The sequence below is a fragment of the Rhagoletis zephyria genome, unplaced genomic scaffold, assembly GCF_001687245.7.
Source record: "Rhagoletis zephyria isolate East Lansing unplaced genomic scaffold, Rhagoletis_zephyria_1.1 Rzeph_scaffold_00120, whole genome shotgun sequence".
In the NCBI taxonomy this organism is placed as follows: domain Eukaryota; kingdom Metazoa; phylum Arthropoda; class Insecta; order Diptera; family Tephritidae; genus Rhagoletis; species Rhagoletis zephyria.
Genome location: NW_016157204.1, coordinates 201,745 through 216,760, shown reverse-complemented (window position 1 = coordinate 216,760; position 15,016 = coordinate 201,745). Strand labels below are relative to the sequence as shown.

Genomic DNA, 15,016 nt, shown 5'->3' with positions numbered 1-15,016 from the left:
AAAAAGGGTGAGAAAATGATACCTGTGATACCTTATAAGTCTATATCGGTAAAGTTTTGGAGCAGGTTTTCAAGTTTTTCTTAAACAAGTCTTTGAAAAAATTTAAAAAGCAGCATCAAAATCTCATTATTATGATTCCGTTGATACAATTTTTTAATATTTTTATGTACACTGCCGGAACAAAGTATAGGCACAGCAATTTTTTCACAATATATGCAACAATTTTTATTCTAATATTTTCCCGCCAATTTTGTATAAAACTATGGTTCATTCAACAACAAAAAACATATATTTCCTAAACTTTGTGCAAAGTCGCGAAAATTCAGCAAATTTTCATCAAAGTTTTCAACTTTTTAATAGATGAGTATGCAGTTTTGCAGCCCATTAAATTCTAGCAAAAAAATACAAGTTCGGAGTTTGTCAGAAATCGCGTGATTTTTGAGAATTTTTTTTGTTGAAGGTGTTTTGAATTTTTTCAAGGTTATTTTTAATTTTATGGTACCGTTTTTGAGATATTTGCAATTTACCGTTTTTGCAAAAAAAAAAAAAATTGGGTCCACTTAATCATATATATCTCAAGAACGAATTAAGCAATTCCAAAACGGTTTGAAGCTTTTAAAAGGTAATAAAATTTTCTATAAGCTGTGCATACAACACTTTTTGCTAGGCCCTGTAGATTCAAAGATAACGAACAATCATTACCGATTTTTTCAATTTTTTTTGTAAAAATATAAAAAAAATTGTACTTTGCGGGGAAGGATCTCGAAAACCTTTTATTTTTTTGCAGATTTTTTTTTTCTCCCTAAGCTCTGTTATATTACAAAAAAAATAAGGTATCATCGAAGAAAATCGATGCAAAACTACGTAAGTTATAAGCGATCAAATAAAAATACCCAGGTTGCGCAATTTCAACGTATACCTCAAAACGTATGTATGGTATAAAGAAGAGTGAAATATCTAGCTATGCTCTGTTTCTATTGAGTTAAAAGTTCAATTTATGAATGAAATTACCCATATTTTTAACTTTTTTTTTAAATTTATTTATGTTTATACTATATTCTAACAATCTTTATCTTAATTTGATTTTACTATGTTGTCGAAATAATTATGTGTTCTACTTTGACGCTTATTCAGTTTAGGATCGGTTTCTCTTATGAGAAACCAGCAGTAATCACCCATCATTGCGACGTCCCAGAATCCTTGATATCGATTCTCAATTAATTTCATTTGCTGATGAAACCTTTCGCCATGTTCATCACTTTCGTCGCCAAGATTTGCCGGAAAAAAGCTCAAATGTGAGTGGAGAAAGTGAATTTTTAAAGACATATTTACGCCCATTTTCGCATAATTATTGATTAGGTCGTTCACTATCTGCTCGTAGTTAGGGCTTTTGTGTCTACCGAGAAAAGAAGCAACGACCTTTTCAAAGGATTCCCACGCTGCTGCCTCAACTGATGAGAGTAGTCCTTTGAATTGATTATTGTTGATCAACTTTCTTATTTGTGGTCCAACAAAAATACCTTCCTTTATCTTGGCTTGAGAAATATCTGGAAAAACTGTTTTCAAATAGTCGAATGCTTCGCCTTCTTTGTCCAAAGCCTTAACAAAGTTTTTAATGAGACCGAGCTTGATGTGTAAGGGTGGAAGTATGATTTTCTCTTTCTTGACAAGAGGGGTGTATTTGATGTTATCCACACCAACGGTAAACTCGACTCTTTCCGGCCAATCCTTTCTGACGTAGTGGTCCTTACGAGCTCGGCTATCCCACTTGCAGAGGAAGCAGCAGTGCTTGGTGTAGCCACTTTGTAGACCGCATAGCATTGCAACGACTTTGAGATCAGAACATATTTTCCAATCATGCTCTTCATATTTGATAAATTTGAGTATTTTTTGCATTTCCTCGTAGGTTTCCTTTGTATTTACTGCATGTGCAATCGGGATAGAAGGCTTTTTGTTACCAATATGCAATAATACAGCCTTCAAACTCAGTTTATTGCCGTCTATGAACAATCGCCACTCTTTTGAATCATATGTTTGACCAAACTCTTTGAATAAACCAGGGATGTCGTTGCAGTAGCATATACTGTCTTTCTTGGTATAGTGTTTGGAAAATGGTTCGTGACGAGTTCTACTATATGTCACCTTAACATCGGATGACACAAATTTAAATTGTTGCATACGAGAAGTGTGGATCTCGGCCTTTTCCTTGGATAGTTCCAAATCTCTTATCCAATCATTAAGTTGTGCTTGTGACAGAACGTTTCTTTCGTTTTCCATGCGAAATTCAGTACAACTTGATCCCCCGCACTCAGATGTTACTGTTGACAATGGAACTGGATCCGCAACTGCCGTTGAATGTAGTACTGGTAATGTCACTGTAGGTACGCTAGCATAGGTTACTCCTCTTGATCTTCCAACGCCAAGTACTTTTGTTTGACAAATATAACACTCTATTGAATGGCAAGTAGGTTCTCTCCATATCATTGGTGTATCAAATTTTGTTTGTTGTCCTGATTCCCACTGAATCAATTCTACTCGACACGATGTACACAAAGTGTTCGGTGTCCATGGTTTTTCAGCATTTTTAGGCTCAATTCCAAAATACTTGGAGTATAAAGTTTTGATATGATCTGAGAACACTCGTCGTCGCCTTATGATAGTATATTGGCCACACATGAAACAGAACATATCTGGATCCTTATTACACTCAAATTCTCGCGTCCTTTTACTCATTTTATTTTTTTTAATAAATCACGGTTTTGAAATTAGACTTATGAACTGAACTATCTCCGGCGAGCCTTGAAGATGTTATGAAGTTTCAAAGCGCATTAACTCATATTTATACTCGGAACAAGAATAAAATTGAAAAAATCAAATCTTACCTAGACAGAAAGGTTCCTTTTTATAACAAGCCGGGAAAAGAAAATACTACCTGTTTTAGATGTAGGCTTTAGAAATTTTCTGTGTCTTATAATTTTGAAAATCTACCTGCATACTTACCCATAACTGACGGAAATACATGTTTATAACTACATGCCTACAGCAGGTTTCGAACCCAACCACTCTTCCTTTCGATGCAACCACTCTACCTACTATAATACAATTCGAGTATTAAAAGTACTATTTGATTTATTTAAAGAAAAAGTGTTATCATTGTTATGGTGTTATTCGTTTATCCGGATAATATCTCACTTGCACTTTATACCTTTAATATATGTATGTATGTATAGGTACATACATTGAAGTTGCGCAACCTGGGTATTTTTATTTGATCGCTTATAACTTACGTAGTTTTGCATCGATTTTCTTCGATGATAGCTTATTTTTTTTGTAATACAACAGAGCTTAGGGAGAAAAAAAAAATCTGCAAAAAAATAAAAGGTTTTCGAGATCCTTCCCCGCAAAGTACAATTTTTTTTATATTTTTACAAAAAAAATTGAAAAAATCGGTAATGATTGTTCGTTATCTTTGAATCTACAGGGCCTAGCAAAAAGTGTTGTATGCACAGTTTATAGAAAATTTTATTACCTTTTAAAAGCTTCAAACCGTTTTGGAATTGCTTAATTCGTTCTTGAGATATATATGATAAAGTGGACCCAATTTTTTTTTTTTTTCCAAAAACGGTAAATTGCAAATATCTCAAAAACGGTACCATAGAATTAAAAATAACCTTGATTTTCGGAATCAGGGGGTGGTTTTACATAAGAATTTCATAACGGCGTTTCTGGTAAAGAGAAAAAGTTGAAATTTGTGGTCCAGTGTAATTAAGAAATATACCATCTTCGTTATTTGAATAGCGCATCCTTTTAATACTTAGTAGGTACAGTTTTCCTTTTGTTTGTTTAATATTCATTAACTTTTTATAAAAATATAGCATATTCTACCTCTACATCCCATTTAAAAAATTTTTTAAAATTAAAAAAAAAATAAACATAGGGGCGACAATTTTTTTTGTCAAGCATACTTTGTATGGTAAAAAATCAAAAAAAGGGTACGCTATTCAAATGACGAGGAATGTATATATGTAGTATATTTTTGTTATTTTTATACAACGCAATTATATGTAGGTAAATTTTTTGAAAAATTGTCCTGCATTTTCAAAATATATTTATGGTCACCGTAGCTATATAGGAGCTAGCCGGGGATTTTATTTAATACATATTTTATCATAAACCATTCTAAATGTAAATTTTCAGCAATTTCGCTGGAGTTGCGGATTGCGAATCTGATGTCAGATTTTTAAAATTCAAAATGGCGGATCCAGTATGGCGACTAACTTTGTAGAGAATGGTTGGATTTGTTTGAAACTTTTAACCGCCATTTGAAACTTTTGATCGCCATATTGGATCCGCAATTTTGAATAAAAAAATTGACTTCAGATTCGTAATCAGCGACCCAAAAAACTCCCGCCGGGTTTCGGACAAATCCAATAATTTTTTAAAAAATTGATCGTCATTTTGGATTCGCCACATTTAACTTTGAAAACTGGCTTCAGATTCCTAATTTTAATAGTCTCTTTTCGAGAGCAAGTTTTCGAGAACTAGGCCCATTCTAACTGTCCAAGACAGGTATGTAATTAAGGGAAGGAATGTTATTCCCCAATAATACCAGAGTAATTATATGTAAAAACCAAATTTTTAGCTGCATTTTAACATGTCACGAAAATAAAAAAATTAGAACATTAGCGTTTTTATAAAAAACCGACCAGGGCGACCTCTAAAAAACTTTTATTTTTTTTTTTCAAAATAAAAAAAAATACGTGTCTCTTCTTTTATCACAAATAACAATATTTAGATGTAGCGTTTATGAATTTCCAAAAAGAGTGTTTTTTGAACCACTCTAATGTATATAGTATGCATGTGTTTAACGTATGAACCAAATCGGGCCATAATTAAGCCTTTGGAAAATAATATGTATATACATACATATAAACTAAGTCTTTGGTTCTGCGAAAACTTAGTTCTGCAAAAAAAATGTATCACGCGAAAATTATTATTTAATTGATTGAATAGATATTAAGAAGAACTAATGAATCAAGACCATTCTGTAGTTTTTGGTCCAAGGGGCGTTAATATTTAACAGCTGGATGAAATATGATTATCTAACTTTGATTTAAGCCAGCTGACTCGAACCTTTAAACTGAAAGGTACTGAAAAGCTGGCCCTTAGAGTAGATGCTGCGCTCTTTTGAATGCAATTCGTTTTTTCTCAAATACACTTCAAATAAAAGATAAAAGTTTTGGGTTATGAGGTATTACATATAGGACCACCTCTACAAAACCCATCGAAATTATTTACACAAATTTTAGTACCTTTTCCAAACTTGGACTTATTTTTCCACTCTTTCTACTACTTTTAAAATGCGTGCCACAATTAAGACAGTACCATTTGGTGAGTTCGTACTGACATCACCTTCTCTTATTCCACAATGGAGTTATGTGAAAATTGTAAACAAATGTTCTGCCAAAAAATGTGGTAGATTTTAAGCCTTGTGTGGTAGATGTAGTAGACACTCCAATTTTAAAAAATATGTGGTTGATCTACCACATATGTGGTAGAGGTTTGCACACTGACGATTACGTACTCAGAACGGAAGCTGGGCGAGGAATGATGAGGATAAAGCAAACGCTTTCGCCTGTCATCTTTCACAAGTCTTTAGACCAAATGAAGGCTCTCATCCTTCCAATATTTCAATACCCCCTAGTAGCCTTACCACAAATCCGCTTCGATTTAATTAACACCATTGTTCATGAGATTCAGAAGAATAAAGCGCCTGGCTATGATAAGATTACAGGTGAAATGATAAAGGAGCTTCCACAAACAGCCGTACATTTTTTGTTACATAGTTTTAATAACATGCTTAAGTTGAGGCACTTCCCCGACCTATGGAAACTTTCGGAAATAATTATGGTGCCAAAGCCAGGCAAAGATCCGACGGTAGTAAGTTCATATCGGTCGATTAGCTTCATTTCTGTATTTTCCAAAATATTGGAAAAACTTCTATTGAAAAAAATACAACCTTCACTAACAAGTAACCAAATAATACCACATCAGTTTGGCTTTCGTGAAAAACATGGCACTGTAGAACAAGTTCATAGAATTGTTTCTTGTATTAGAAAAGCCTTCGAAGGGAAGCAATACAGCACCGGTGTATTTTTGGACATCTCTCAAGCTTTTGACAAAGTCTGGCATGATGGCCTTATATACAAACTAGGGATGTCAATTTTCGGGGGTTTGTCGATCCCGGGATTTTCGGGATCTGCAAATACAACCCGGGATCCCGGGATCGTCCCGAAATTCAGGCAAACGTGCAACACATCTGTGATCATCCTATTATAGTATTTTAAATCAAATCGATATAACAAAAAAAAAGTACAATTTATTGTAATTCATTTACATTTTTATTAAGGCGATAAATCAGTATTTTCAATCAACAAAAAACAAACATAAAATTTGACAAACATATATGTATGTATGTATGTACATATCCTCATTAATTTATAACATAGTTTTTGTACTACAAGTACAAATGCATATACGGTCACTCACAGAAATATTTTGCATAGATTTTTTTTGCAATATTCAGAATATTTTTCATGGTATTTTTTTTGTTAATTTAAAAAAATATATATGTATGTGCAATTTTGAAGTTGCTAAAACATCCCGTTGACATTTTATAGTTTTTTTTGCCACAAAAAAATTCGTTATAAGGAAGAAAATGCCCAACATCGTCAGTAAAAAAAATTCAAAAATCAAGGGAGTTTTTAGCAACTTTAAAATTGCACTTTATTGTATTAAATTGAATGGGCTATAAAACTGCATAATAGAATTTTTTGTAAAAATTATGATTAAAAAGTTTGATATTTTTATGATAATTTGGTGAACTTAAACCAACTTTCTCTAAAGTGTGAAATTTTGATTTACATGATTTTTGTTGTTATATGAGCTATATATTTTTTTTAATTAGCAAAAAAAAAATACCACGAAAAATATTTTGAATATTGCAAAAAAAATCGATGCAAAATATTTTTGTAAGTGACTGTATTTGGTACAGCAGTAACTGCCTATGTAACTATATAAAATTTTTTAAATCACTGTTTGATATCAATTTAAAATATTATCAGTATATTTAAGTAATAATAAAAAAGTTAACACATTTAAATAAAAAATAAATATATAAGTGCATCACCTATTCCATTTTGAACGAAGCAAAATTATTCCTTCTTTTGATGGAAATGCGATCTTGGAGAAATTATAGCATTAAGGGTTGGAAAAATTCTTGTTTTGCCCTTGAGAGGAGATATTTGTGATAAAAATTTAATTGGCTAACAAAAATTTATTTTCCAGCAATCCCGGGATCTAAATCGACTAATCCCGGGATATTAAAAAAGGGACTTAAAAAAGACCGGGATTGACATCCCTAATACAAACTAAAGGTTTCACTCCCTGCATATACGCATGCAATTCTAGAAAGCTTTCTGTTGGGGAGAAACTTCAGAGTCAGGCAGAATTCCTTTAGAACGGAAAGTCACCGAATATATGTAGGTTTCCCTCAAGGCAGTGTTCTAGGACCCATATTGTACGTAATATACACTCGTGATTTGCCAATTGATGATAGTCTAACCATTTCAACGTTTGCTGATGACACAGCTATCCTAAGCAATAGTTCAGACCTTAAAGAGGCTTCTTGAAAGCTGCAAGAATATTTGAAAAAGTTAGAGCTATGGCTAGGTTCTTGGAGGATAAAGGTTAACGAAAGCAAGTGTGTTCAGGCAACATTTACTTTGAAGAAAGAGACTTGCCCACCACTAAAAATAAACAGCAAGGCTATACCACAAAAAGATAGTGTCAAATACCTTGGGATGACACTAGATAGAAGACTTACCTGGAAAAAGCATATAGAAAACAAAATTTCTCAAGCGAAACTAAAACAAGCAAGCCTTCAATGGGTTATAGGAAACAAATCTAAATTAAGCCTAGATAACAAGATGTTGCTTTTTAATATGATGATTAAACCATGTTGGGCATATGGAATCGGGCTTTGGGGGCACAGCGTGCAATTCCATTTTGAACAGACTTCAAAGACTGCAGTCAAAAATTTTACGCGCCATATGCGGAGCACCGTTGTACATAAAAAATACGAGTATCCACAAAGATCTTAATGTAAATACGGTGCATGAGGACATAAGAGGACTAAGCACGGTTAATGAACCATCCAAATCGACTAGCGAGAGATCTTCTTAGCCCGAGATATGCAAGAAGACTAAAAAGAAAGAATTTCTCCGATATCTTCAAATGATGCGCAATATAATAAATTTCGATATCCGCAATATATCAATTTCGACTCTGGAACTCGTCTTTCAGACCGACTACCCAACACCAGTGAACTTATATATAGAGAAGCGAAGGCGCGGCGTGGAAACTAGTCCTTTCCAACCGCCCAGGCAGTGCGGCTCTGGAACTCGTCCTTTCAGACCGCCTGCCTAGCACGATATCCAGCGATCCTGCTGCTCGGAATCTTGCCCATTCCGGCAGCCTGAACAGCTGTAATAAATATATATGTACGAAAAAAATAAAAAATTTCTAAGCATTGCCGCAGTCTTGGAAATAAATATTTGCAAAATGTGCATACAGCGATTTTTTTAATATTAACAATATTTTTCATGTTTAATGTTTTTTTTAACTTTTTATTTACAGCTGCGAGTGAAATATGGCAGCAAAATTCAAAATTATGTTGTTTGCTACTTATTTATTTTTAATAGTTCCATCTACTATATAACAACAGAAACCACACAAATAAAAGTTTCAAAGCTTGCACAAAATGCACAAAAATCAATCAAACTTAAAAGCGGGTTTCACTGAATTTATTTCCTTTTCGAAAGAGGAATAACACCCACGGGCATTATCAGATAGAACTTGCTTCGCGTTGCGCGAAAGATTTGCTTTAACAGCTAAAATGAAATGTACGAAATGCATGAAGCTTGTTACATAGATCGCTTTAGCTTCAGGGTCAAGCGCAAAGAAGGGCAAGTACCATATTTTTGCGCGCGACGACTAGCTGGTTTAGTTTTTATTATATTTCGCTCCACTTCAAAGCATTATTCAGAAACATAAAAACTAATACCATTACTGATATTTTTAAATATAATTTCACAAAATTCAAAGCAATTTTCACGGTTCAGTGTTCCCATGGAATTCATTGTGACATCCCTTCTACGTTTTGCGCTCTGCTGGCAAAGTTAGAAATGTCACGCGACGCGGTATTTATTTCTGCGGGCTTTAATGCATGGCACCGAATTTTTGAGGTGTTGCAATAATAGCCACTGATTTAAGTAACCATATCTTGCCCAAAAAAAATCAAGACCTCATTTTTAGGGGCAAATCATGCAAAAAATAACTATGATTTTATGCTTCACGATCCCATAGCATTATTGCATATGTATTATTTCTAATCCTATTAATAATATTTTCTTACCAAATATTTCTCCTTGACTGGCGTACTCGGATACTATGTAAATCATATTTTTCGTTTCCATCACCTGAAATTAGAAGTTTATCAGAGGTATATAGTAAAAAGTAATTGTAGATTGTGGGTACATATACAATGTAGGGTGGTCCTTAAAATCAAATGAGCTATTTTTTCCAGTCTCACCCCTTCAATCGGTAATACAACGGTCACAGATATCACATACAAATTTTGGTCCCGATTGGAGACGGTTAAGGCGTGTCGCACAAGGGCCAAAGTTCAAATTCCCCTATAGAGACTCAAAAAATTAAAACACATTTTTTTGCCAACTCATAAACAAAATCGATACTATCGTAGTCGAAGATATCACATATAAATTTTGGTCTCGATTGGAGTTGGTTAAGGCGTGTCTCAATGGGGCCCAAGGCCAGATGGAGACTCAAAAAATTAAAAATATTTTTTTCATTTAGTTCTCAAAATCGATACTACTAAAGTCGAAGATATCACATAAAAATGTTGGTCCCGATTGGAGTCGGTTAACACGTCTTCATAGGGTAACCGACTCCAATCGGGGCCAAAAATTATATGTGACATCTTCAACTATAGTAGTATTGATTTTGGGTATTAGATGAAAAAAATAATAATTTTATTTTTTGAGTCTCCATAGAGGAATCAGAACTTTGTCCCCTGTGCGACACGTCTTAACCGTCTATCCGTAGCATCGACATAGGGGTTGAGGCTTAGGAAATCCGATATAAAAACTTGCTTCCTACATTTAAGGACCACCCTAATATACGTACATATGTGTATGTATAAGTTTTTAATTCTTTTAAGTTAAACTCCTTAGATACATATGTACATTAGTGTGTCCCAACACATATTGGGAATTTTCGTTAAGAGAAATCAAATACCCTCTATTGTTATTTCAAGCTTTTATTTAACTTGCTCATCCCGCGGAAATTCCAATCAATTCAATTCAATTTTAAACCAACTGTCCGACAAGCTAGCGATTTAAAACTTTCAGCATACTTCCGATACGACGACAAGGCAATTTAAAATATAAATTGATGATTTCCTATGTGGTCCAGGGTATTGATATAAAGGTGGGTCAAACACAGTAAAAGTTATGGCTAACAGAGCATAATTTGCCAAATAACGTAAAAAATGCTCCAAGTTCTTTCTATCTGCTTCATAGATTTGCTAGTACTAATATATATTTTGAAAGCCGTTTTTTTTCTGTCCGCAAAGACCGAGGACGGCTGTACCGTTTTTCTCGAAATTTCGAGCACCTACTGCAGCCTGTATACACAGTCCATCTCAATTAGATCGAAAACTCTACGACAACTCTACGCTCTGTTTCGTAAGCTAAATAGAGTGTCCTCTCCATCATTAATGCCATCACTATCAGCTGTCATCCCTATTACGACTGCCATCGCTATTTCGAGTATTCATCTTTTTGTCTTCATTCATTCATGTTTAGTTTTTCTGAGAAATCAGTAATTTGTTAAAATCTGTCTTTCAGTGACAGATTATCAGAAGTGGTCATGAACCTAAACGACCTCACAGTAATGCAGCTTAAAAGTGTGCTGCAAAAGTTGGAGCAAAAGACGAGCGGAAACAAGGCAGAGCTAATTAGCAGGTTACAGCAACTGGACGAGGAGGTGGTAGGCCAAATGATTGAAGAAGTAATGGCGACGTTAGGAGCTGCCCCCTGCGATGGTGCTGGTCAGGAGAGGAGCGATGCATCAGCGAGTAATGGTTCGGAAGTCAGGAAGCAATTGGAGGAACAGGTGAGTTGCCTGATTGGGGCCGTAGAGCTACTGACGGCACAGCTGCACTCTTTGTTCATCGATGCCGAACGCTCTAGTGACCGCGATGGGCATGCAAAGTAGTTTTGAGCAGAGCAGTTCGTCGTCCCAAAATACTTCATCGTATAAGCTAGCGATGGGCGTAATGTGCACATACGCACGGTTGCCACTTCATCAAAATTTTGTGTACCACAATATCCAAGTAAAAAGGACCAAAATAAAATAAAATGTACCATTTTATGCGGTGCAACAAAAATTTACATATACATACAGATATATTTTTTATAATATTAAACGTTAACAAAAATTGCAATATTTTCAATTCGTGTAAAAAAATTTATTTCTTTTCCACATTTGTTGGCTTTTGTGCATGTACAGGCAGTGTCAAATGTTAGTGTACACCTTGGTCTAATATAATACTCACAATTATTTTCATGAAACATTTTCATTAATTATTTATGAAAATAAAGTTCATTCTATAATATATACCAAATACTATTCTATAATATACGAGTATATCAAAGTTTCACACTTTATATGAAATTTATAAAAATTAAAAAATCTAAAAAAAAACACCGTTGATTTTTTAGATTTTTTTTTTTTGTGGAGGGTGTTGCGCGTTTTCTACCATATAAAAATAGATTTTGAAGACGCGCAACACCCTCCACAAAGAAATTCTAAAAAATCAACGGTAATTTTTAGCGACTTGAAACTTGCACATTGTTTTCCAATTTTTTCTTTCGCTTTATTTCCCAAGAAATCTGCCGTTTGCACTGACTTTTTCCGTCCACATTTTTAAAGTTTAACAATCTGCGAATCCGGGCAGCATTACTCGCTTAGGATCCGCTTTTTGACACAAAGCATCATTGCTAAAAATTTGTTTAAGTGGTTTATAAAATCAACTTCAAAATATAAGTTACATACATTTCGTCGATTTCATCGTCTGTGGAAGATCTCCCTCTATCGTCATCATTTGCCGGATATTTAATTTTTCTTATAACAAATCGAAATAAAAACCATTAATTATTATTGCGAAACAATTTTTGATAATTTAAAATATTAATTGTCCATGGTAAGCTGTCCACATGAGCACCGAGCCTGAAATATGCCCTAAATTGCCACTTCTGATGTGGTGTTGTCATTTCGGCATTACGCGCAATAATGTAATTGACTTTAGTTCTTTCACAAACCGTTTACCACAATTCAATTGTATTTTATTCTAATGGCCCGAACACAATGAAAACGACGAGCTACGGACCACAGCTATCAAATTATTTTTACACGTATTCTTATGTAGATAATTATTTTGGCGACTGTGGATTTGGCTAGATTAGATCAATTTTTTCAGCGACAGATAAGGTTCTTCCTCTTTTATGTCAGACTCATACAAATTCATGATGTCGCTGCTGCGGTCAAAAAAATCATGTCGCCATCACGGTTGCCACATTTGGTCACTTGTGACCAAAATAGGTAACTTTTTGAATGCTTGGTAACTTGACAACTTTTTTTTTATTTTGGTAACTTTTGGTAAGTTTGCCGTGTATAAAGTCAGACTAAAAAAGTTGGATTAAATTTGATAAATTGCATTGTTCAGGCAACACAGCTCTCAGCAAAAATAATGTGAGGTACACATTGGCGATCAAAACCGACAGTTTTGCTCAAATTTCCCCTGTTTGACCGTGTGACCGCTCGTTTTCATCAGTCAACCGCAAAAATGTTTGTGGTTGACTGTCAGTCAACGCCCATTTAAGTTTTGACTGATAACGTGTTCCCAAAATTGTTAGTCAAGCGAAATATTCGCAGCGTACATACATGTGTTAAATATCGGTATGTACTTACAGCACTATAAATAAGAAGAGATTTTCGAATATTATCAGTGCAACGTTATAAATGGACGCGAATAACGATTTTTTGAAAGAGTTTTTAGATTGCCATAAGATGCAACGTTGTCTCCGGGACATAACTAGCCCAGAGTATGTGATCCGTGACAGAAAAATAAAATCTTATGAAGAATTGTTAAATATGACGGAAAAATACAAAAAGCCATGCAGTGTTGAAGATGTAAGAAAATAAATACTATTCTTTCGTCCTATAGAAGAGAGCTTAAAAGAATTAAGCAATCAGAGTTTTCTATAGCCGGTATTGGTAATGTATATCCAGAGAACGTTTATAAATGAGAAGGCGCATTTCCAGTGACCGTTTTTGTTCCGCAGAAATTTTGGGGTGCGGTCGACCAAATATACCACTCGTCGACGAAATGCACCACTCGTCGACGGAATGTCGGCTACCACCACGGCAAAGATTTTCAATTCCTCTACACTTCGACGACATTTACCATAGTGAAAAGCAAAATGCAAATTAAAAACGAAAATGAAAAGAGAAACAAAAAACTGATCAGCACTTGGCAGAGGGGATGCTTGCGGAGGCAGAGGCGTGCTGGTGTCAGATCAAAACAAAAACTAAAATAAAAATGGAAGTCGGACAAGTGTACTGAAGAAGCGGGAAACGGGGAAAGGAGCGGGCTTTTGTACATTTGCTTGCTTGCCGAAAATATGATATTTGCGTGAAATCGATTTGCTGATTGCAAATTGATTTTTGCAAACATGTATGCATATTTCTATTTCAGCTAATATTTTGGCTTTAAATTTTTTATATTTTTTTATATTTCAGCTAAGTTGATAAGATTTTCTTTAAGCAATATTTTGACTTTTTTCCACAATCGTCTAAAGTCATGTAAAATGGAAATTATACATGCGTATGTACCTACATATCCATTTATATTATTTTAAACAAAGCCAATAGTAAAATTTAAAATGGAATATGGATATGACAATAAAAAAAAACAAAAATAAAATATTACTTGGTCCGTCTGGGATTTGAACCAAGGCAAACGGCGAGACGCCAAAAAGTTGTATCGCCTCTAGCATACCCGCCACAGTATATTATTGAAATGTTAGCCTCTAAATCACTACATATATGAAATTCTTCATTCATCCAAAAAGACAAAAGCATAAATATGTATGCATTAATAAATGTAAATATGTGTATACATATGTACGATTGATCTGCTTTGCAATCAGCAAATCGATTTCACGCAAATATCATATTTTCGGCAAGCAAGCAAATGTACAAAAGCCCGCTCCTTTCCCCGTTTCCCGCTTCTTCAGTACACTTGTCCGACTTCCATTTTTATTTTAGTTTTTGTTTTGATCTGACACCAGCACGCCTCTGCCTCCGCAAGCATCCCCTCTGCCAAGTGCTGATCAGTTTTTTGTTTCTCTTTTCATTTTCGTTTTTAATTTGCATTTTGCTTTTCACTCTGGTAAATATCGTCGAAGTGTAGAGGAATTGAAAATCTTTGCCGTGGTGGCAGCCGACATTCCGTCGACGAGTGGTACATTTCGTCGACGAGTGGTATATTTGGTCGACCGCACCCCAAAATTTTTGCGGAACAAAAACGGTCACTGGAAATGCGCCTTCTCATTTATAAACGTTCTCTGACGCTCTGACTATAGAGAGCACGATACAAGGGCAGAAACAAAGACAAAGGCAACGACAAAACCACAGACACTCACAACCATCAATCAAGCCAATGATAATGATGAAGAACAGGATAAAGTTAAAGATAAATAAAAAGGCAAAGAAGAAGATGAAGATGAAGATGAAGATGAAGATGAAGATGAAGATGAAGATGAAGATGAAGATGAAGATGAAGATGAAGATGAAGATGAAGATGAAGATG

At 34.6% G+C, this 15,016-nt stretch overlaps 2 protein-coding genes across 2 annotated transcripts in view; both read right to left on the bottom strand.

The window, feature by feature from the left end:
* The window catches only part of LOC108378851 (serine/threonine-protein kinase MARK2-like), a 404,011-nt gene that overhangs the window by 226,598 nt on the left and 162,397 nt on the right, over positions 1–15,016 (bottom strand). Inside the window, exon 5 of the mRNA XM_017635164.1 lies at positions 9,476–9,539. Within this exon, the coding sequence (XP_017490653.1) occupies positions 9,476–9,539 (64 nt within the window). The remainder of the gene's footprint in view (positions 1–9,475; positions 9,540–15,016) is intronic.
* On the bottom strand, positions 1,100–3,265 carry LOC108378862 (uncharacterized). Its single transcript, XM_017635175.1, has 2 exons — positions 1,473–3,265; positions 1,100–1,422 (listed from the first exon to the last, which is right to left on the bottom strand). Coding segments are annotated over exons 1-2 (1,263 nt in total). The 5' UTR covers positions 2,734–3,265; the 3' UTR covers positions 1,100–1,420.